The sequence below is a fragment of the Aquarana catesbeiana genome, linkage group LG12, assembly GCF_042186555.1.
Source record: "Aquarana catesbeiana isolate 2022-GZ linkage group LG12, ASM4218655v1, whole genome shotgun sequence".
NCBI lineage: Eukaryota > Metazoa > Chordata > Amphibia > Anura > Ranidae > Aquarana > Aquarana catesbeiana.
The window spans coordinates 46178597-46203852 of record NC_133335.1 but is presented as its reverse complement, the minus strand read 5'-3'; the positions used below and the strand labels follow the sequence as shown (position 1 = coordinate 46203852).

Below are 25256 nucleotides of genomic sequence, written 5' to 3'. Positions count from 1 at the left end.
AGTTGCTTCTACAGGCTGAAGGAAAACATGCCAAACACCTGTATAAGCGGCATTTTTTTATGCCCAGTGTGCATGAGGTCAGGTAATGAATCTTTTTGCTGGCCATAGATGGATCGAAAATTAATCCGGTTCAGTAAGGGCTAACAAACGACTTCTAGCGGACACGAATGTTGGAAAACTTTTGTGGATCAGCTGGCTGTAGAGTACCACTGTCAGAATACAATGGCAGAGAAGGGAGTATTCTTCCATTCGCCTTGCTTGTGTTGATGGGTGAATTCATTTGTTTTTCGATCAGCCCACTAGCTGATTAAAAAAAAAAAAAAGGAACCATCTATGGCCAGCCTTATAGGGCGTACACACGGTCGGACTTTGTTTGGACATTCCGACAACAAAATCCTAGGATTTTTTCCGACGGATGTTGGCTCAAACTTGTCTTACATACACAGGGTCACACAAAGTTGTCGGAAAATCCGATCGTTCTAAACGCGGTGACGTAAAACACGTGCGTCGGGACTATAAACGGGGCAGTGGCCAATAGCTTTCATCTCTTTATTTATTCTGAGCATGCGTGGCACTTTGTCCGTCGGATTTGTGTACACACGATCGGAATTTCCGACAACGGATTTTGTTGTCGGTAAATTTTATCTCCTGCTCTCAAACTTTGTGTGTTGGAAAATCCGATGGAAAATGTCCGATGGAGCCCACACACGGTCGGAATTTCCGACAACACGCTCCGATCGGACATTTTCCATCGGAAAATCCGACCGTGTGTACGGGCCATTAGGGTCAACATGACAAGCTAGCAACTAGCATTTTCCTAAGAATAGGTCAGCAATGGCAGCCTACATATCCCTCTCAGTACAGCAAGTTCTAGCACATTCCTCGGCATGTTTTATTGTGGTTATGGTGAGATCTACTTCTCAAGGCCTTTTCCAGCCCTGTGTTAAGAGTTTATAGGCCTATTTATTTAAAAAGAGAACAATCATTGCTTACTTTGTCCTAACACTAGGACTGTGCAGACGTTCTTATGTCCATCTTTGAGCACTGATGTTACTTCTGACCTGATACATAGCTTAAACAAGTTCCCACCAGATTCTTCTGCAAGTACACACAAGTCAGATGAATGGGATCCTTCAAAAATGTATCACGGTGCCTCTGAAAATGCATGGCAATGTTGGTTACTGTTGCCATGAAATCTCAAAAAGCATTGTTAAGAGCTTTTGATGGATCCTTTTTAGCTGACTGCAACACAGGGGACTGTTTCAACATATTGTACTTATGTTAGTAAAAACATCTAATGAAATAAATGGATTTTTTCCATACCATGTGCATTGCCTGCTATGGAAAATACAGCAAAATGCATGAAAACACAAGAGAGTGAGTCAACCCCCTTCTGTTATTTACTAAGAGAATATAGCTCTAGTGTACTATTCACTTCTTTGTCTTCCCAATGCCTTTTGATTTTGTTTTGTTTTTATTTATAAAGAGGCTGAAGCATTTGTACAATGTACTTACATCCAATCAGCATGACACAAATGGAGAAGATCTTCTCTGAGTTGGTGTTTGGGGAGACATTACCAAATCCAACACTGGTCAGGCTGCTAAAGGTGAAGTACAGTGCTGTCACGTACTTGTCCTTGATGGAGGGCCCCGAGTTAGCATTAGTATCATTGTAATTCTTTCCGATCTGAATGGCTAAGTTATCCAGCCAGCCAATCTTATGTTCCATGTAGGGACGCTCCACGTTGCCAATGGCATACCAGATGCAGGCCAGCCAGTGAGCTATAAGAGCGAAGGTGCACATTAGGAGGAATAATACAGCTGCACCATATTCAGAATATCGATCCAGTTTCCGGGCCACTCGAACCAAGCGTAGCAACCGAGCTGTCTTCAATAGGCCAATCAAAGTGGTTGTCTAGAGGAGAGATTCATAGATATAAGACATGGAATTCTTTATTTTAAGAAACATAATCTCTATCTGTTAATGTACATTAGATAAACAAATCCCGCTCACTTCATGTGACATCGTTTTTTCATCACCCAAGAATGGAATGCATGGCTTTCACTGAAAAGCAGATACTTGTTTATGGTTATTTTACTTAACAGGTTATATATCTGTTTCTTTTATACATTCATATAGCTCCAATAAAATCTGCAATACTCAGCAGGGAACATGTGACCATCCACATTTGAATCAGAAAAGGGCTGGCGACTCGGATGCTCTAGAATTAAAGTCCTTTATTGGGTTACATGGGTACACGGGTACAGGCTACGCTGACGCGTTTTGGGTAAGAAGCCTTCATCAAAGTGATGCTTTGATGAAGGCTTCTTAGCCGAAACGCGTCAGCGTAGCCTGTACCCATGTACCCATGTAACCCAATAAAGGACTTTTATTCAAGAGTATCCGAGTCGCCAGCCCTTTTCTGATTCAAGTACTGCATTTTGGGGCCTGAACGTCCTGGCTAGAGCACTGGATCACAGTTCATAGATCATCATATTGGCAGTGGAGCTGGGGTATCATTTTGCTTCTCATGTGACCATCCACAGTTTATGCTTCTGCTACAGTCACACACACACACCTTGTAGAACCAAAATGTGTTGAAACCAATTAACTTAGCAATATAATACAATCTAAAATTCCCAGGGCACCCTAGAACATCCTGTGTCATCTAGTGACTTTAGTGCACCCTTGTGCGCCCCATTACTCTAGTGCACCCCAGAGCATTGAGAGTCATATTGTGACCCCATGCGCCCCGTGACTCCAGTGCACCCCAGAGCATCCTGTGTCATTTTGTGACTCCCAGGGCATTCTGTGCACCCCTGTGACATCTGTGCCTCCACACAGTCCCTGGCACTCTTTTCATTTGTTGTCTAACTCGCTACACTCCACTGACATTACACCCTGCTGCTTCTCTGCCCCCCCAGTTACATTCTTGCAATCACACAAATTGTCCCTTTCTCAGTGGATGCAGACTCCTGATCAATACGTTTACCTGCAAGAGATGCTATTCCCATCACTGATACCATTTGGATCTAATTTTTGTTGAACTGCATGGCTAATGCCTAGAGGCTTATATATATTTGAGTATATGCCCAGCTGGGTAATGTGCATGGGCTGGCCTCCATGTTTAGGGTCTAATGTGTCTTACATAGTGAGAAAAAAATTCTTATATCATATGTTTTGTAGGTTAAAAAAGACATATAAAATGAAAAGTCAACTCACCTCATCTGAACCTGTCCTGTAAATAAGCAGATCAAAGGGGATAGCTGCCACCATATCTATAAGGAACCAGCCTTTGAAGTAATGGATGGCGATCTTGGCCGGGTGGCTAACCACCTCATCATTTATGTTGACGTAAGTTGTGCGGAAGTTGATGACAATGTCTATAATGAACATAATGTCCACTATTAGGTCCACAATGTTAAGAGGGTTGCAGGAGTAGCCACACTCCCAGTTTTTCTCCTCCTCCTGATTGTTCAGCAAAAATGCCGCTGAATATGGGGTAAATATAGCGGTGTAGATGACCAGCAGCAGGATTAACCAGTCCCACACGGCTTTGAAAGGGCTGTAATGGAGGATGGTCCATCGGTGAATCCGCGGTGCCTGCAGCTTGTATTCTGGCAATACGTCTGCCCCCAGGGAAAGTACCTGTGAAGAGTGAAAAGTCAGTTATTGGATCTTAATTACTATATTATTCTCTTATATCCATCATTGGCTCTTTACATTAACATTAAACTATTCACATCAGTCCTTGCATCCAAAGGACCTTGCAATCTATCTTTGCCAGAATCAAACAAATGCATTCTGGTCAAAGGGTACAAAGATGTAGCAAAAATTGACAATATAGTTCTTAGCAGATACTGGTACCTTAAACCACTTAACAGATTCTTATGTCTCCGGGGAAATCAGTGGCAAATTTCTTTGCACAGATTCTGTGAAGCACACCGGCTACTGCCTCCTGTGCAGCACCCCAATGGATTTTTATTTATTTTATTTCATTGTTAATGCAACAAAAATAACACAAAGGCAGGTGCGTATCCAAAATTCCAATACCGATAAGAAGAGAGCTACGAACTATTACAGGGAGATCCCAAAAGATATATAAAAACAGCAGATAACTAAGCACACCTGAAACCATTTATTAACTAAATGTAGTCTTTAGGTGGCCTGGTTCTTCACCTAAGTTTCCAAGTCCAGGTGGGACAATCCCATTCTTCCTGTGGTAGTTTCATGCATTTTATATTGTGATGAATGAAACAGGAGAAGTGAGTGGAAAGTGGAAAGCATGGGACAGCAGACTACATCAGAGGAATGAAAGAACTGACCCATTAGGTCCCCTGGTGTCTGTTAACATTAAAATCTAATATACAGTTAGATAAAGCAATCGTAAATTGCCACATGAAATGATTTCACCATACGTGTTGACAATGTATTTAGGTGTATTAAAAGTTTCATTTGTGCCGCCCGTAGCCAGCTGTTAAGTAAGGTTTTTCCTCCTGTCTAGCTGGAATAGATAGATGCTAATTCTTATGGACACGCTGCACAATCCAGCAAAGGGCAATGGAAAGACGACTGGATCTTAATTAATCCCAATCAATGAGGAAGCCAGCGGGGTGCATGAGTTTTGTCAGCCATGCAGAAGAGCCCTCCCCCCAACCCCTAGGGCCTGTGATTAACCCCTATGTACCCTTGAATTTGCAAGCAATAAAGCATCAAATAAATTCACTGCCAGAGAGGTCAGAACCCTCACCTCAATTTTTGAATTACAATATTGTTTTATATACTGTACTTAAAATGGTATATCTCATGAGCCCTGATTATGTTTCACTCTGTTTTCTCTTCTGCACCTTTGTTGGCTCTAATATTAATCTATTATTGTTCTTTAAATATCAATATCTTCAAAGGCTCCCCAGCATGAAAAGTAACGAAAGATAGTGCAAACATATCTCTGTTCATTTTGGCACTTGTAGCAAAGTAACCCAAGAAAGGTGAACTAGAGTTGACCAAACATACCTATACAGAGGAATCTGCCCTTACCCTACGTTCCCACCTATGCGTTTTTTAGTGCGTTTTGCAGTTTGCAGAAACGCACTAGAGTCCATTTAACATGGTTTCCTATGGTACTAGTTCACATCTATGCGTTTTGTGGCCGGTGCGTTTTTGGAAAGGGTCAGGGACTTTTTTCCCACGATTTGCGGCTAATAGGCTTCAATGGAGCTGCACCAGAAATGCAAGTAGTAAATTTTTGATGCAATTTTTGATGTGTTTTGCGTTCTGCGCTTCTTATTTTACCACTGTATATAGCTGGTTGCTAAGCAGGGGGCCGGGAAGCCGGCCGCTGCATCCTTAACAACTGATGAGTCATCAGCTTTCAGTGGGGTTCCCCGCTGAAAGCTGAATGTAAAAAAAATAATAAATTTGCCGGCAAAAAAATTCACAAAAAAATGGCGTGTGGTTCCCCCCCTAGGTCCATACCAGGCCCTTCAGGTCTAGTATGGATTCGGTAGTGTCCCCCACGCCAAAATTTTTTTAAAAAATGTTGATTTTTTCATCTGTTTTGTTGTCGCCCACTCTCTGCCGACTCTTATATAGCAATGGGGTGTGGCCATCCGATGATATCACACGGACAGCCCAACCCTTGCCCCTTGTCACAAGAGGCGGGCTCTCCGCACCCCCCATGTTATAGCAATGGGGCATGGCCATCCGATGACATCACCCAGAGAGCCAAACCCTTGCCCCTTGTCACAAGAGGCGGGCTCTCCGCACCCCCTCCATGTTGAAGGCATGTGGCCTGGTATGGTTCGGGGGGGGGGGGGCGCTCGCGTGTCCCCTCCCTCTCCTGACCTGACGGGCAACATGCTCGAATAAGGGTATTAAAAAACAAAAAATTTGCCGTGTGGGTTCCCTCTGAATCCATACTAGACCTGAAGGGCCTGGTATGGACCTGGGGGGGGAGGGGAACCCCACGCTGTTTTTTTTTGCTGGCAATTTTTTTTTTTACATTCAGCTTTCAGCAGGGAACCCTGCTGACAGCTGATGACTCATCGGTTGCTAAGGATGTGGCAGCCGACTTCCCAGCCCCCTCCTTAGCAACCAGCTATATACAGTGTGTTTTACAGTGTGTTTAAAGAGAAAAAAATGCATCAAAACAACATGCAAAATGCATAAAAAACGCTGGTTTAAAAACGCATAATACACTGGAAAACGTGCCTGTTAAAACGCATCAAGCGCAGCCACATATATGTAAACCTAGACCTAAACGATAATGGCCTGGGGACAATTGTAGCAAAAGAACTGTCACAGGAAATAGGAAAAGACAAGTGGCAATTTGATGTAAATTGAAATCGGTGACCAATTCTACAGTGTGAATAATAGCCCGTCATTTTGGAATACCCAGTCCCAAATTTACAGCAATTAAATAAAGAAGGTTCATTTTTTTTTTGAACCACAGGACTTTTGAAGACCTGTAGGACTCTTTTTAAAGATGCAAGTAAAAAAATAGCCCAGAAGATGTTTTGAGTACTAGACGTGGTACAAGCAGGTCTGGATTTAACATTAGGCACAGAAGGTCTAGGACTATAGGAAGCAGATACAAAGAGGAAACTTTTTCCTGTATAGTTTTGCACACATTGGGGGTGGATTTACTAAAGGCAAACAGACTGTGCACTGTGGATGTGCAGTCACTCCAGAGCTTAATTAATGAGATGAAGCTTCACTTTGCAAAGAATGCCCAATCAAACGCAAGGAAAATAAATAATAACTGAATTTTTGCTTGCACATGATTGGATGTTAGAAGTAATTACAGCTTCCTCTCATTTAGCAAGCTATAGGAAAATGCAAAGTCTATTTGCATTTAGTAAATCCACCCCATTATTTCCATCATAATTAAAAATATAGGCATATCATATAAGCATATTTACACATCGTCATGATATTGTAAAACAGGAAAATGTTGTAATGTAAAGCGGTGAGCCTAACACAAGATATTGCCTTAGGTGTCAAAGGTGGAATGCCTAGAAGCTCCAGTGGAAATCCAGTGCTGGCTATAAGACAGATGGTCACAAACTTGTGATGGAAACTGTTTTTAAAGTATAGGTTGCCCAATATTTTCTACAAGATACCTGAGATAAGACAAGGAACTGGATGCCAGATAAGCAAAAAAGCAGAACTTTAAAAGAAATCAAGTTTTGTTTTCTTTTCAGAATTCTCACCAATGGGCTTATTGTTTGGAAATTGGCTTACAATGCCCATAATGGGCTCCCACCATAACATAATGTGGAGGTTAAATGTTTTGAGCCTGTTTTGTTCCATTACTTTAAAATAAAGCAATGTATTCCCCAAATCACATTTGGGATGGCTGTTTAATGCTAAGAGGACAGAAATACTTAGTTTAAATGGTTGTATGCGTTGCTTCCACAACATTCTTTGCACATTTCCCCTGTCTATTGGCAAAACTAGTTCCGAGATTATTATTTTTCCCACTTTAACAATATGGGGTGACATGTTGTATATTTTATTAAACAAAGTAGCTTTATGATAATTTCTAGACTATAGTATATAATGTAATTTCAGCCTATCATATACTAGGGCCATCTTGTTTATACAGTTTTCTTTAAGACATGTATGTATGGTATTAGAAATTGCACCTGTGTCTGACATGATGGGCCAGTGCATATATATATATATATATATATATATATATATATATATATATATATATGTCTATATATATATATATATATATGTCTATATATATATGTTGGGATTAAGGTTAAAACTTGTTGTTTTGCCTTAATCACGACTCAATATAAAATTCAATTTGGTGTGCTGGTGATTTTACTGTAAGCATGGTATTTTACATGGCCATATAAACACATAGAACGGATATATATGTATACATTTTATGTCTGTGGTGGCCGTGTCCAGGGGTTATACTGTAATGCTTGAAGTAAATCATGTCTATCCAAATTAAATCTACCTGTGAGTCATTTACCAAGGGAACTGTTTTTTTCCTTGTTGACCTTGGCCTACATACCCAGATAGTCACTGGTGATATTTTGGAACAGATGTATAAAAACCTATAACTTGCATGCAAAAATGTTTCATTTAAAGCAAGTAAATTAGCTACAAGAGTATGGTTTACTTTCGTCTAGTGCTATTTATGAAGCTGTGTAGACAACAGGCTCACAGTCAGCTGTGGACCACACTGGTCATTTGCACTACCATCTACACCAACTACCCCCCCCCCCCCACCCCACCCCCATGTATGTGTATTTCTGCTGATCTATAGCAGTGTTTCTCAACTCCAGTCCTCAAGGCGCCCCAACAGGTCATTATTTTGCACAGGTGATTTGATCAGTTTCACTGCCTTAGTAATTACCACATCCGTTTCATCTGAGGGAAATCCTTAAAACATGACCCGTTGGGACGCTTGAGGACTGGAGTTGAGAAACACTGATCTATGGGTATGTATGTGGCCCGATGGTAAACTTACAGCCAAAAGCTCCCACAATAGGCAGCTACTGTGAAACGTTTGAAGGTGCCTTCATCTATAAAAAATCTAGTGCTAGTGTATAGAGCCTTCCTGAGTCCCAATACTCCAACTGGCTTCTAAATTCTTCTCAGTCGTGGCCAGTTTACACTTTATGCTTGTTGCAAGATTTTGTAATGTTACACGTTACTTTACATCATGGAGTAATATGCTCCAATGCCTTTCAATTCATTTTGATAAAAAAAAAACAAAAAAAAACTGGAGGAACGAAAATATGTTTCCTAGATGCAATCATTGACTTTCCAACCTAGGGTAGAAAAGTAGCAGCTGAAAATTGGAAAAGTGGTCAATCACTTTTTATAAAGCTGCGGTATTATTGTCGCTCCACTTGAATGCTTTGTTGGTAAACAAGGCCAAATGGAAGTTAGAACTTCCTCGAAAACTGGTTTTGAAGATGTCTATAAATATATATGTTCATAAACTGATACGGTACTTAATCAACTCCTATCATGGGGTGTGAATGTAAATATACAAAACATATTGAACTGGTTAGTTTGTATTTTCTTGGCACAGTAAGCATTGTTTGTGTAAATTTAATCACCAAATGGTTAATAAAACAAAGCACTAAGTCATAGAATCCATGGCAGTGCCAGATGTTAGGCAAAGATCTGAGAGCAGCGTACGGTTTTTTACACCATGGTGTTAGTACTGTTTCAGTCTTAGCTGTCTATGTAAATGTTTAGCAGAACGAGTGTTAGGCTTACAGAATCCTCACAGGTTTTGCAATGGCAAAAAGTTGTTAAAAGATCAAGTGAAAATAAATAGAAATGACATCGGAGCAACATAGAATCAAAGGGACTCACAAAACAAAGGGAAAGGACTGACAAACAGCCTGTTTGGAACAAATACATCTGCTTTATACGTATAGCACCAATGCAATTCATGAATTGTATCTCTTTTTAACAAAGTGACATAGGGCAAAAAACGAAAATAAATACAGAAAAAGACACGGAGGATTAGGGTAGGGTATCACCTACCTCCCAGGCATATGCTCAGGTAGGTTGTTTAGAATGCTCAGCCACAGATCAGAGTCAGGATAAACTGTCACTATACAGAGATGCTTGTATGATGTTATGGTTTGCACAGCACCCCCCCCCCCCCCCCTCCAGCTCATCCCAGAACCCCTCCTCCCTGCTCAATATAACTCTGCGCTCTTATTTACCCAGGGATAAATGGAAAGGGGGGAGAATGGTCTGGTTAGAATACAACATTGACAGGAAACTCGTTCTGTATGAACTGTTGACTAGATACATGAACAAAACAGAGCAGTCCTCTCTGGCAAGGGCACTGGACTCCACCAGCAGAGACAAAAGCTTTGCGGAAAGAAGGGCAAAGCGGATAATTTGACAAGGTGGTAAGGAAAGGTGTAAAAACTGTAAAAAGAGTCACAGATGACCCCCCTCCCCCAGCACCCACCCTGCATGCACTTACCGGCTTCAGCTGTTTTTTTAGACTCATGCTTCATGTGTTTGTATGACAATGAGACACATTCGCAGCTCTGCCCTATATGACATCACTTCTCCAAATAAACGCTGTCCTACCTCTCTATCTGTCTCTGCATCACCCACCCTCTGCCCTCTCTCTTTTCCTTTTTCTTCTCCCCAACCTATCTTTCCTCCCAACCCCTCTGTGTCTCTCATCTTCACCCCTACTGTGAAAGAAGGAAGGTATGCTGCTGATTAATGCAAGAGATTTATCAAATCTCATCAACATTATTTTTGGAGATAGGAGTTCTCGAGTACTTTTAGCAGAGATGCAGTAAACACGTGTCTTCGCACCCGACATACACCAGACGGGGAGATACTGTGATTTGTTACATACACTGAATGGCTGTTGGAAAGAATTCCCAGCTAAATCAGCAACTTAAAGAAACACGGAGACAGGAAGTCTCAGAGGAAAAGAGGAGAGCAGCAGTTTATAGGAAAAAAAACACTGAATATATTGGCAGTCCATCAGTAGATAGAACACGTCACTTAGACGTATACAGGTCCTGTAGCAAACCTGTGTGAAGGCCAAGTAAGGCTCCATTCACACTAGCGCGTTTTTCGATGCATTTTGCATTTTGCAGAAATGCATGGGAATTTTTTAACATGGGATCCTATGGAACATGTTCACATCAATGCCTTTTTGTACCTCTGCGTTTTTGGAAAGGGTCAGAGACTTTTTTTGCAGCATTTTGCATGTAATGGACCAGCATAAAAAACGCAAGTGCATCGTTTATGCAGCGTTTTTGATGCGTTTTGCGTTTTTGGCATTTTTTTTTTTTTTATTAAACTGTATACAGTCTAAAAAAAACTGTAAAAAAAAAAAAATAGCCGCTAAAACGCTGTAAAAACGCTACAAAAACGCTGCTCAAAAACGTGGCAAGCATCACAAAAAAAACTCCAAAAACGCTCAAAAGCAACATGCATAGATGTGAATCGAGCCTTAGGCTCGATTCACACCTATGGCATTTTTTGTGCTTTTTGCATTTTGCAGATTTGCACTACAGAACGTGTTCCATAGGAAACAATGTTAAATGGACTGTAGTACAAATCTGCAGAATGCAAAAAGCACTAAAACTGCATAGGTGTGAATCCAGCCTTAGGGAGGACATACGCAGTTACTTTTTTAATTTATGATTTAGACTCCATGCACACTGGAGCTCATAAACGGACAATTTTTTTAGAGTTTGGGCATTTTTTTTAACAGCCCATAAACTCCACTCTATGTTATCCTACCCTGTTTCCCCGAAAATAAGACCTAGCGTGATTGTCAGTGATGGCTGCAATATAAGCCCTACCCCACAAATAAGCCCTACCCTGTTTCCCCGAAAATAAGCCCTACATTGAAAATAAGACCTACAAGGACTTTAACTAGGGCTTATTTGGGGGGTAGGGCTTATATTGCAGCCATCACCGACAATCACACTAGGTCTTATTTTCGGGGAAACAGGGTATGTGTCCATGTACACATGGACGTTTTTTAGCTTTTATGGGCTATTATCTGAACGCCATAAAATCGCATTCAAAGTGCCAGTTTTCTGACCACAAAAAATGCTTAAAAGCGCATAAATGCGAATAAATGCACGTTAAATAGTCATAGTCGGCGTTCTATTTTTTCAATGCATTGTGGGAGTTTGGGAATGCATTTGTTGGATTTTTGGAGTGTCCTTTGTGTATTTTTTATTAAAAACGCCCATAAACGCTTACGCTAATAAACGCGCATAAACGATAGTATAAAACGCTGTTAAAAGCGCGTTTTTCGACCAGCATTTTCTGCCAGCAATCTGGCATCCAGAAAAAGCTTTTTTGAACTCCAGTGTGCATGGAGCCTAATGCCCCGTACACACGGTCGGACATTGATCGGACATTCCAACAACAAAATCCTAGGATTTTTTCCGATGGATGTTGGCTCAAACTTGTCTTGCATACACACGGTCACACAAAGTTGTCGGAAAATCCGATCATTCTGAACACGGTGACGTAAAACACATACGTCGGGACTATAAACGAGGCAGTAGCCAATAGCTTTCATCTCTTTATTTATTCTGAGCATGCATGGCACTTTGTACGTCGGATTTGTGTACACACGATCAGAAATTCCGACAACGGATTTTGTTGTCGGAAAATTTTATAGCTTGCTCTCAAACTTTGTGTGTCGGAAAATCCGATGGAAAATGTGTGATGGAGCCTACACACGGTCGGAATTTCCGACAACAAGGTCCTATCACACATTTTCCATCTGAAAATCCGACCGTGTGTACAGGGCATTAGTATTTTCATTTTATCAATTCAAATAATGGGTCATAGGCAATCATTAGCTTGATTTAAGTTTTGGCTGTTGTGCATGACCATACAGAATCAAGCAAAATGTTTTTCATGTTTTGATATTGAACTATATGTAAACCCTTATGAATTAAAAAATATGTTACCCCAACATTTCATAATGCTGATACCTGTCTGTTGTGTCATGTGCTTGTGTTAAAAAGTACCCTGTTCTTTTTGTATTGTTTCTTTTGTGTGAAATATCTGGTGTTTCCGCCAGTCCCCCTGCTTTTCTATTTCACACTGACCATGCTAGGCATAGAAGCACATCCTTGCCAGTGTGGTCGGTTTTCTTGTCGTGCTGGAAGCACAGCCTGCCTGTCCTCCAATGATCAGACTTCTGCTGACATGCCCCTCTGCATGCCCCTCCCATTCACTGGGAAGATCAGTGTACTTCTGTTTCTCCACTCCCACCTCTGTAAGCCCCTTATGGAGCTAAGAACAGACATTATGTAATCAATTATAAATAAAAAGAAAAAAAAAATAATATTTATATATATTTTTACATACATGCGCAAATATTTTGCCTTCATTTTTATTTTACATTGAATGGGTTGTTTTACAAGGTGGGGGTTCACATATACTTTAAAGTGATTGTAAACCCTTTGTTTTTTGTTAAATAACAAACATGTTATACTTACCTGCTCTGTGCAATGGTTTTACACAGAGCAGCCCTGATCCTTATCTTCTGGGGTCCCACGCTGGTGCTCCTGGCTCCTCCCCCGCCGAGTGCCCACCACTGTCGCTTGATATGGAGGCACTCGTAAGCTCCCAAGCCGGCTGTGTGTGTCCATAGATATAGACATGGAAGGTCTGCTTTGACCCATAGGCTACTTTAACACTCAGACCGCCCGAGCGTTAGCAGTAAAGCGCCGCTAGCTTTAGTGGCACTTTACCGGCGCTGTGAGGGCAGCAGCGAGGAGCTTTAAACCCCAAAGAAGGGGTTAACAAGAGGTTAAAAGTGCCTAAAAAGCGCAGATTTGCAGGCGCTTCGGCAACGCTGCCCATTGATTTCAATGGCAGGGTTGGTGTTGGAGCTCTGTATACATCGCTCCTGCACCGCCCCAAAGCTGCTTGCAGGACTTTTTTTTCGTCCGGCAAGCGCACCACCCCAGTGTGAAAGCACTCGGGCTTTTACACTGGGGAGGCTTGAGAGGCACTTTTCAGGTGCTTGACTAATTCAGGTGCTAAATCGCCTGAAAAGTGCCTTAAGTATGAAAGGGGTCTAAGCGATTCCTAATTTATTTTTATTAACTCATTCATTCTCTTTTTCCCTTTCCCCTGATTTTTTTGTATGTCACATTTAGCTAAGGTCCAGAGGCCCTTGTCCCAGTACTTTAAACTACTCCATTCACGTGTGAAAGTGCATTCATGGAAGTGTAGGCTTTAATGTGCACTAAATATTCACAGTAAGTAGGTTGTTAATAACATTAATGAGGGTCAATTTACTAATATACAATTCTGATGCAGGGCTAGTTTACACTTGCTTCAAAACATTGCTTCGGACACGCTTTGTTAAAGCTCTCTGAACGCCAGTCAAAGCTCCTGTCACTAAATAAAATGGTTAGCTTACAGTCCTGTTTACACCTTGCTTTTGCTTGGTGCTTCGATGATGCATTCGATGAGGCTTTGGTGGGGCTTTGGTGGGGCTTTGGTGGAGCTTCGATGGAGCTTCGGTGGGGCTTCGGTGGGGCTTCAGTGGGGCTTCGGTGGGGCTTCAGTGGGGCTTCAAGCGAGTTTTGCCATAGACTTCTATGAAGGCTTTGAAGACGCTTTGAAGAACCACTGAGGCTACATGGGGTATAATTTTTGAAGAGAAGCAAAGCAAAGCAAAAGCAAGGTGTAAACAGGAATGTAAGCTAACCATTTTATTTAGTGATAAGAGCTTTGACTAGCATTCAGAGAGCTTTAATAAAGCCTGTCTGAAGCCTTGTTGAAGCCTTGTTAAAACCTTGTTGAAGCCAAAGCAAGTGTAAATGAGCCCTAAGGCTTTGTTTCCACTACTGCGAGTTGTTGTGCGACTTGACACATGTGAAGTCACATGACAAGTCACAATCCATGTATTTCAATGGTCTCCGTTCTAATTGGTGCAACTCAAGTCGCAGCGACTCCAAAAATGGTTTTTGCACTACTTTGTTCCATCATCGGTGCGACTTGTTCTCCATAGAAAATAATTAATTCGCAATGCAGTCACATGTACATGTATGACACCGCGACTTTGTTGTGACTTCCACGGAAGTCTGCAGAAGCACATGATCTCTGCTCCTCCCAAATACATCACTTCCTATGTGGATGTACGTGAGTGGGGAAGACAGCAGGAAGCATGCCTAGGGTTAAAAAGAACAAGTTCATGACATTGAAGAAATCATTCGGTTTGTCAGACAATGTCTGGCAATATATGACCTCAGAGATCCATATTACAAAGATCATGTAAAGTGGGAGAGAGCATGGTTGGAGGTGGCTTGCATATATTAAGATACCTGGGACTCTTTATTAGCTACAGAATGGTCTGCAAAAAGTAAGTGGTTGATATATGCTGCTTAGCACTTTGCAGCTTGCACCTATTTAAATGTGCAGAAACCAATGGGTGTGTGATAATAATGTGCAGTAACCTCTAGCAACCAATGGGTGTGTGTTAATAATGTGCAGTAAACCTCTAGCAACCAATGGGTGTGTGGTAATAATGTGCAATAACCTCTAGCAACCAATGGGTGTGTGGTAATAATGTGCACTGTGTTTTCTTGGTAGGGACTGCTTCTCCTGCTGGGAGATCACAATGGTTTGCTGTCTGTGTTGATGGTGGAATTTAGCTAGTTTCTTTCCTACAACCTGTGGCTGCAGGAAAGTAAATCTGTGTGTGTGTGTGGCCCCAAATTATATTTGCCCATGGTCCAAACAATATTAAAGATAGGCCTGTCGACATCCTTCAGCACATCACAAATTCTGCAGGTGTCATAGATAATATAGCTTGCGGTTGTTTTCCCAACATCAACATTAATTATGCAACCTAGTAAATGAATGACCTATGGGCAGTTAATAAAGAAACATTTTTTGAACTTGCTATTGTCTTTATAATTTGCAGTGCACTCGTTACAAACTCGATGGAGAAGTCTCAAAGACTGTTACAATCAGTACCTACGAAAATTAAAAGAAGGAAGGAGTGATTCCGGCTCAAAAAGATTAGCCCCATATGCCCATGCTGGGGATCTTGAATTTTTAAAACCGGTGTTGGAAATGCGAGAGTAAGTTATCAGCAGGCATATTACCTGAATTTGACATATAAAATTGTAATGCTTACTTTAAAAATGTGTTATTTGTATTTCAGAACCCAAGAAAGCTGTGAAGACAGCACACAGGATTTGCCACCGGAAGATGAGTCAGAGGAGGCTGCGGAGGAGGAGGAGGAAGAACAATTCCAAGACACTGTTGACAAGGAACTGTTCGTAGATGAATCGAGGTCATCAACAACTCCATGAATGAGGAGGATGCTGAACCAGGGCCTAGCAATGTCCCTAGGCCTTTGCGAAGATCTACAAGGGGAAGTGCCAGGGCTGGGAAACCCATGGATAAAATCTTAAATGTGGTCAGCCAGATGCCCAATAAAATGTCTGAAAACCAGTGTGAAGACACAGCATTTCTTGCTGTAATTTTAGGCATATGTAAACAGGTCCCCCGAGAGAAAAAATATGCACTCGGGTTGGCTTTGATGTCACCTGCTCAATCCTTTGTGGGTGAGGAGCCAACAACATCCTCAGCATATATGCAACCCCCCCCCCCCCATATACCCCTTATCAACAGTACCCTCACTAGGGATGAGCTTCGAGTTCGAGTCGAACTCATGTTCGACTCGAACATTGGCTGTTCGCAAGTTCACCGAACAGCGAACAATTTGGGGTGTTCGCGGTAAATTCGAATGCCGCGGAACACCCTTTAAAAGTCTATGGGAGAAATCAAAAGTGCTAATTTTAAAGGCTAATATGCAAGTTATTGTCATAAAAAGTGTTTGGGGACCTGGGTCCTGCCCCAGGGGACATGGATCAATGCAAAAAAAAGTTTTAAAAACGGCCGTTTTTTCAGGAGCAGTGATTTTAATAATGCTTAAAGTCAATCAATAAAAGTGTAATATCCCTTTAAATTTCGTACCTGGGGGGTGTCTATAGTGTGCCTGTAAAGGGGCGCATGTTTCCTGTGTTTAGAACAGTCTGACAGCAAAATGACATTTTGAAGGAAAAAACTCATTTAAAACTACCCGCGGCTATTGCATTGCCGACAATACACATAGAAGTTAATTGATAAAAACGGCATGGGAATTCCCCAAAGGGGAACCCCGAACCAAAATTTAAAAAAAAAAATGACGTGGGAGTCCTCCTAAATTCCATACCAGGCCCTTCAGGTCTGGTATGGATATTAAGGGGAACCCCGGCCAAAATTAAAAAAAAAAAAATGACGTGGGGTTCCCCCTAAATTCCATACCAGACCCTTCAGGTCTGGTATGGATTTTAAGGGGAACCCCGCGCCAAAAAAAAAAAAAAAACGGCGTGGGGTCCCCCCAAAAATCCATACCAGACCCTTATCCGAGCACGCAACCTGGCAGGCCGCAGGAAAAGAGGGGGGGACGAGAGTGCGGCCCCCCCTCCCTCCTGAACCGTACCAGGCCACATGCCCTCAACATTGGGAGGGTGCTTTGGGGTAGCCCCCCAAAACACCTTGTCCCCATGTTGATGAGGACAAGGGCCTCATCCCCACAACCCTGGCCGGTGGTTGTGGGGGTGTGCGGGCGGGGGGCTTATCGGAATCTGGAAGCCCCCTTTAACAAGGTGACCCCCAGATCCCGGCCCCCCCCCTGTGTGAAATGGTAAGGGGGTACATAAGTACCCCTACCATTTCACGAAAAAAGTGTCAAAAATGGTAAAAATGACAAGAGACAGTTTTTGACAATTCCTTTATTTAAATGCTTCTTCTATCTTCCTTCATCTTCTGGTTCTTCTGGTTCTTCTGGCTCTTCTGGCTCTTCTGGTTCTTCCTCCGGCGTTCTCGTCCAGCATCTCCTCCGCGGCGTCTTCTATCTTCTTCTCCTCGGGCCGCTCCGCACCCATGGCATGGGGGGGAGGCTCCCGCTCTTCTCTTCTTCTCTTCTTCTTTTCTTCTTTTCTTCTTTTCTTCTCTTCTTCATTTTCTTCTCCGGGCCGCTCCGCAATCCATGCTGGCATGGAGGGAGGCTCCCGCTGTGTGACGGCGCTCCTCGTCTGACAGTTCTTAAATAACGGGGGGCGGGGCCACCCGGTGACCCCGCCCCCCTCTGACGCACGGTGACTTGACGGGACTTCCCTGTGACGTCACGGGGAATGCCACAGGGAAGTCCCGTCAAGTCACCGTGCGTCAGAGGGGGGCGGGGTCACCGGGTGGCCCCGCCCCCCCGTTATTTAAGAACTGTCAGACGAGGAGCGCCGTCACACAGCGGGAGCCTCCCTCCATGCCAGCATGGATTGCGGAGCGGCCCGGAGAAGAAAATGAAGAAGAGAAGAAGAGAAGAAGAGAAGAGCGGGAGCCTCCCCCCCATGCCATGGGTGCGGAGCGGCCCGAGGAGAAGAAGACAGAAGACGCCGCGGAGGAGATGCTGGACGAGAACGCCGGAGGAAGAACCAGAAGAGCCAGAAGAACCAGAAGATGAAGGAAGATAGAAGAAAGAAGAAGCATTTAAATAAAGGAATTGTCAAAAACTGTCTCTTGTCATTTTTAACATTTTTGACACTTTTTTCGTGAAATGGTAGGGGTACTTATGTACCCCCTTACCATTTCACACAGGGGGGGGGCCGGGATCTGGGGGTCACCTTGTTAAAGGGGGCTTCCAGATTCCGATAAGCCCCCCGCCCGCAGACCCCCACAACCACCGGCCAGGGTTGTGGGGATGAGGCCCTTGTCCTCATCAACATGGGGACAAGGTGTTTTGGGGGGCTACCCCAAAGCACCCTCCCAATGTTGAGGGCATGTGGCCTGGTACGGTTCAGATGGGAGGGGGGGCCGCACTCTCGTCCCCCCCTCTTTTCCTGCGGCCTGCCAGGTTGCGTGCTCGGATAAGGGTCTGGTATGGATTTTTGGAGGGACCCCACGCCGTTTTTTTTTTTTTTTGCGCGGGGTTCCCCTTAAAATCCATACCAGACCTGAAGGGTCTGGTATGGAATTTAGGGGGAACCCCACGTCATTTTTTTTTTTTAATTTTGGCCGGGGTTCCCCTTAATATCCATACCAGACCTGAAGGGCCTGGTATGGAATTTAGGAGGACTCCCACGTCATTTTTTTTTTTTAATTTTGGTTCGGGGTTCCCCTTTGGGGAATTCCCATGCCGTTTTTATCAATGAACTTCTATGTGTATTGTCGGCAATGCAATAGCCGCGGGTAGTTTTAAATGAGTTTTTTCCTTCAAAATGTCATTTTGCTGTCAGACTGTTCTAAACACAGGAAACATGCGCCCCTTTACAGGCATACTATAGACACCCCCCAGGTACGAAATTTAAAGGGATATTACACTTTTATTGTTTGACTTTAAGCATTATTAAAATCACTGCTCCTGAAAAAACGGCCGTTTTAAAACTTTTTTTTGCATTGATCCATGTCCCCTGGGGCAGGACCCAGGTCCCCAAACACTTTTTATGACAATAACTTGCATATAAGCCTTTAAAATTAGCACTTTTGATTATTCATGTTCGTGTCCCATAGACTTTAACGGTGTTCGCATGTTCGAACGAACTTTTTTCCTGTTCGCATGTTCTGGTGCGAACCGAACAGGGGGGTGTTCGGCTCATCCCTAACCCTCACTTTCAAAGTACACAGTATGCCCCACCAATAAACTGGCTATACTGTGACGAGTATGGTAATATGCTGAATCCCTCAAGGCCACGCATGTTACATCCAATTCCTGCCCCCACTACCTCCACCCTTGGCCCCCAACCACTCACCAACTTAGGCAGCCTACACCCAGTCAGGTTCTGCCTTTTCTGGAAAGGAAATGCTACCCAGGAACATCAGTGGATTACCCTGGACAGACCACTAGTTCAGGTTCCGGGACCACTGAAACAAAAACATACCAGCATTTGTAAGGTTTTTTTATTTTTGGTGTTGTTTTGATACCTGTTCACCCAAAAATGGTGTAGTTCACGGAAACTAAGTTTTCATTTTTGTTGCATTCTTGCAAAAAGATTTTGTTGCTAAAAAATATTAAGGTCCTATATTGTTATTTTTTGTATGCCTTTGTCTTGGTGTTGTTCAAATTGATATATGTTAATTTATTTTTCTTTGTTGTGGTTGGCAAAAATAAACAACCAAAAAATGGTGTAGTTCACCGAAAACAAACTTTATTTTTGTTGCATTCTTGCACAAAAATTTGGAAAATAAAAATTATTCTGGTTACATTATGTGTTTTTTAATTATCCCTTTTTATATTTTGTGTTAAAGACCTGTTATTTAGCATTTGAATGCAATTACACATAACAGACATATAAATAATAATCAAAAATAAAATGCATGACATACATTATGCAATAGCATCCTGCTGCCAGGGGACAAAACCAGCAGTAGCTATGAAAAACGAAGTGAAACCCTCACCACAGTGGCACCATTGCTGGTGCCCCTACCGACACTCCATTGTGCACCCTCTATATCATGAGGGAAGCACACATGCTGCTTTTAACACAGATATTGCATTCTCCATTTTCAAATTGATAGGTGTATGCAGGAACCGCCACTTGTTCGATAAAATGCCAAAAGCACATTCGACAACTTGTCTTGCCCTCGTTAAGCGGTAGTTGAAGATTCTCTTCTCTTCACTCAGAGACCGATTGGAATAAGGCCTTAGTAGATGGTCACTGAGAGCAAAGGCCTCATCCCCAACATAGACAAATGGCAGTGGCGGCCCATTTGTCCCTGGCAGCGGACAGTCCTGTGGCAGATCCAGGCCTTTTTCCCCTCAACATTCTTCCAAAAGATGATTGTGCAAAAATACTGGAGTCTGAGCTGCTGCCATATGATCCTATGTCTATATATCTAAAACAACAATTGGCATCAGCCACTGCTAGACAAACAAAAAATATTTTTTTATAGTTGAAGAATTTGGTTCCACTGCCATTGGGCTTCACTATTCTTATATGTTTGCCGTCAATTGCCCCAACACAATTCGGAAAATTGCTACGGTCCCAGAAAACATCCGCTATCTTGCACCAATATTTAGCAGTGGGCTTCTTCAGTACCAAATCCATAAGAACATTCCAGATGTCTCTGCAGGTATCATGTACAATATTGCTGGCAGTAGTTTTGCCAACCAAGAACTCAAAATGCAAACTTTCAAAGGAATGTCCTGTGTCAAGGTACCTAAAATGGCAGAGTAAATACAGTTTATTAGAATGATGCATATTAACAATAAGCTACTTCTATATTAGAACTAAAAACGAGCTTGGAAGGAGGTGCCTGAGGAAGTGAAGGAAGAAGAGGAGCAGGTGAAAGACACTGGTGATGTACAGGGACAATTAATATGGTAAAAACAATCACACCCACAATAACATGGTAGTATTTATTATTTCAATTCGTGTAAAAAGGATGAAAGAATAATGTGGATCTCCAAATGCCACATATGAGGTAAGAAGAAGAAAAAGTAGGTATGAAAAGTTACCTCAATGTTATAATGAGTCTTTCAACAGCCGGAATACTCCTTCGGAAACTGGTGTTTTGTCGCTCTAGATGGCTAGAGAGCAAAGCCAACAATTTATCAAAACTGTAAAGAGAAATATATGGCTATTAGCTACATTGACCATGTAAAAATGGACCATTTTTAACTCTATTTCCACATTTTTTATAATTTGCTCATGTCTTTGTTAACACTTCTAGCTATTCGAAGCTAAAAATTAGAAAAAGAGTCATAGTGACCATACATATACATGTTTTCCTAAATATATCTTGGAGCATTTGCAAGTTGACATAAACAAATGTTCTCACCTTCTAATTGTGTGTGTTGAAGAATTTGTCTTCATGAGCATGGAGGTCGTTGTAAAGGACCCAAAACTGGCCTCTCCCTTCCCTTTGGGCGATGACGGGATGGATCCAAAACCTATGCCTTCTCTTCCTCCGGTTATCCTCTTCTTGTTCATCTATTAATTCTGCTACAGCAGCCATAATGACTGCTGACCAACATATTGCATAGCCAACATGTTTGCTAAGCACTATATAACATGTGACAACAAAAGAGGAAGGGAAATGACTAAGCAGGATAAGGAATTACATCATTATGACTAAATCGCAGAACATCAAAGTCGCACACAGTCGTTTGGAAAGTCACGTCAAATCGCAACAAAAATCGCATTGCAAAGTCACACTGTAAATCGCTTGACTTTGGGGTCGCAATAGTGGAAACCAAGCCTTACAGTAATTATTAGTAAGGCTTGAAAATTATAATCAGTTGTTGAAAATATTGACCATTATGGGACAAAATACATGTTTGTAGATAGGTAAATAAAGCCTCATAGTTACTGGGCAGGGAAAGGGAACTGAGCACATGAATTGCCAGCTGATGATCACTGTCATTTGGCGGTGATCACCTGACATTGCAGTACTGCCTGTATACTGCTTTACTGAAAACGAATGGTCTCCCACTGTCTCTAATGTCAAGTAGATTGCTGTACTGTGACCAAGTATCCTAGCGATGTGAAAGAAAAACGTAAGCCTCCTGATTAGAATCATGAAGGCACAAAATGACCTCAGTTATGAAAGAGTTAAGAATTCGTGAGTGATACAATAGCATTTTAAGGATTAAATAAGACAGTGAAAAGGATGGGCTTGATTTATTGCTTTGCAGTTTTGGATTGTGTGTGTGTGTCTATGTAAGATGAAACCTGACAAACTCCAGAATCAGTTTGAAGAGGTTTACTCAGCCCCATGAGATCAGCACCTAGAGCTCCCCTTGATGGTTGGAGCGATGCCTGAAAGGCCATTAGGAACATGGGTGCCAATTCCTTAAAGGCACACTAAAGCTTATAAAGCTGTTTTACTGTGGTGATGGAATATTGTTTAAACACTTAATTTTTATCTTTAGGTTTTATCAAAATGCTACACTCACAATAAACCAAAAAGTGCAACTACGAGGCTTGTTCTTGAACTAGAGTCTGAATGCTTACAGGAAGTGTCATTGAGATCCTTTCTGTTTGTTCAACGCAGATGTAACTTTATGCAAAACTAGACTGCACATGCTAAGAAGTCAGAATTCCTTTTATGTAAGAAAAAAATAACACGAAAGTAGTGATTATCATGTTCTGTTTAATAAAAGGAACATGTATCCTAAAGTGGATTTCCAGGAAAACCCCTTTGCATCGATCCTAGATATCTTTGAACAGAGTTCAAAAATCTGATTTTTGTTATGGGTTACCTGAACATGGCCCCAGACCACACCCTGGTACCCTTTTATTGCTAATGGCAATATACTGAAATACAAAAAATGAACAATTTAGGAGGCTTGTAAACGAGTGTAGCCTCTTAGTGCCACCAATTATTAAGAAGGCCACCTACAGGAGGATTTGGACACTGGCAAACAAAACAGTGACCAACCCAGTATAACCCCTCCATTCCAGCATGCTTGTGTCCTAGGAGGATTTTTACTAGCCATTTCTCCTTTTTTTATTATTATTTTTTTCTAAATCAACATTCCCTTCGTGCTGCTTGAGCAGGTCTCTATTTGCAGCTGTTTGGATCGTCATATCCTCAGCTCTAACTTTGGAGATTGTACCTGGTGGACTGGACGATTACGGGGCTAGCCTGGATTATGTCCTTAGGGCACTGGGCTGTGCATTGTGGTGCCTTCCAGACCTGAGAATACTGTATTAGTCAGCTGTGGAGCAGAAATGTGGCACAGCCTCTGGTGTGACCCATCCTCTGAAGACTCACTACCTCACTATTATGATGGTTGCACATCCTTATCCCCATTTTTCATTGGAAATGGTTAATGCTGTGGAAAGGATTAATGCTGAAGGATCGAGCAATAATCCCTTTTGTTCCCACAATTCAGCTTGGGGTAACATCTTTCTGCCACTGCTCCTTATCTCAAGTGACAAAGGGATCTTCCTCAGTTGGTTTCTGCTGTCTGCCTGCAGTGACCTGGTCACCTTCCACCAACCAAACCCCTCCTGCTAGCAGCAACCAGTTTGTGACTACCCAAGGCTTAGTCTTTTACCCAAACTACATTGCCTCTGCCCTGCAGTGCAACACGTCGGATCACAGACACATGGGTAACAGTCCAACTATAATGGATGATCCACTAACAGCTCCAGTGCTGTCTGCAATGTACCCACCCAAGCCTGACACTCATAGGCGTGCGCACGGGGTGTGCTGGGTGTGCCTGGGCACACCCTAATGTCCAGATACACCCCAGGGTCAGAATGTGTTTGAGATAACTCCATTTTGGCACCCCTGCTAACCTGTAGTGCTGGGAGTGGGACTATCTCTGAGTTGGATGCCAATATCCTTCCTGGGAGAACTGCAGCTACTGGCTGCAGAGTAAGCAGTCAGGCAGCCGCATTTCCCGATACTGACTCTATAGTTCTGGGTACAGCTTCCCTGACAGCTGCATATCACTCCGCCGCCAGCTCTCAGTTGAGATGCTGTAGCCGGGACTTTAGAGGCAGCATCGGATTCCTGACTGCTTACTCCACTTACTCCACAGCTGGTGGCTGCAGTACTGACAGGAGTAAGGGGTTACCAGAGCCCACCACATCCAATGCTTCGTGCTGCCACAAAAAGTTTGAAAAGGGAAGACTGTCTCTCGTTCTTTGGACAAGTCGGGGCTTTCCCAGCTTCAGTACAGGTGGGCGGAGCAGGAAGAGATGATCACAGTGGAGTTCCAGCACTGCTTCCTGCCAAAATACACAGCACAACTTTCCTTGGGGCCGACTGAAGATCTCAGAGGATGGATGGCAGCCTGCATCTTCTCCACATGCCTGACCTTCTCTGCTTTCTATACAATCCTGTGCTGTAACCCTGCCGTGCACCTTGCAGGGACCATTTACTGAAAGGAAAGTAACTTTCTTTTATTAGGATATGAATTACTGAGACTTCTGTTACATAGATATATTCAACATTCACACTATATCTTATTAAAATCATTCTTTTTTAATAAGATGTTAGCATAAACAGCAAGGAATGTGATTTTATAATACAGCCCCAACTTCAGGAAAGTGAATGTTCATACATGCAGTGTGAGGGGAGGAGGGGATATCCTTTTTCACTTAGGGCACTTTCACACTGAGGCGCTGGTTGCATTAGCGGCAAAGCGCTGCTGGTTTTAGCGGCACTTTTCGGCCGCTAGCGGGGCGCTTTTAACCTCCGTTAGCAGCCAAAAAAGGGTTAAAAGCGCCGCTGCCGAATCTCTTTGCAGGCGCTTCAGCAGTGTTGGCTATTGATTTCAATGGCAGGGGCATTTTGGGAGCATTGTATTCACTGCTCCTAAATCGCCCCAAAGGTGCTGCTTGCAGGGCTTTTTCTAACGTCCTACAAGCGCACCGCTCCAGTGTGAAAGCATTAGGGCTTTCACACTGGAGTGACAGGAGAGGCGCTTTACAGGCGCTAGTTTTAGTTATTTTTTTTTCACACGCCTCAGTGTGAAAGTGGTCTTACCTGATTCCAAGCTGTCTTCCTTCACCCAACGCCTTGACATCATCTCATACCATACAGGGACATTAACCCTGTATGGTATGAGGGGAGGGCGGGAGTGTGACCACAACCAATTATTTACATAGGAGCTGAAGGGGACAAGTCACAGCAGTGGAGGACTCCTGCTGGAGAAAGCAATGCTGGGTACACACAGATTGAGATTTGTCCAGTTCAGCAGGAACTGGCTAAATTTAAATGTATCCCTGTAAGACAG

At 42.7% G+C, this 25256-nt stretch overlaps 1 protein-coding gene across 2 annotated transcripts in view; it reads right to left on the bottom strand.

The window, feature by feature from the left end:
• KCNH6 (potassium voltage-gated channel subfamily H member 6) overlaps window positions 1-25256 on the bottom strand; it is a 397827-nt gene that overhangs the window by 77843 nt on the left and 294728 nt on the right. The window contains exons 1-3 of one of the 2 annotated variants that reach the window (XM_073607682.1): window positions 9984-10121; window positions 3224-3649; window positions 1516-1915 (exon numbers count right to left, since the gene is read on the bottom strand). In XM_073607682.1, the coding sequence (XP_073463783.1) occupies window positions 1516-1915; window positions 3224-3649; window positions 9984-10010 (853 nt within the window). In that variant the 5' untranslated portion in view covers window positions 10011-10121. Of the gene's footprint in view, window positions 1-1515; window positions 1916-3223; window positions 3650-9983; window positions 10122-25256 lie in introns of those variants that run through there. The other variant, XM_073607681.1, reaches the window with a different exon arrangement.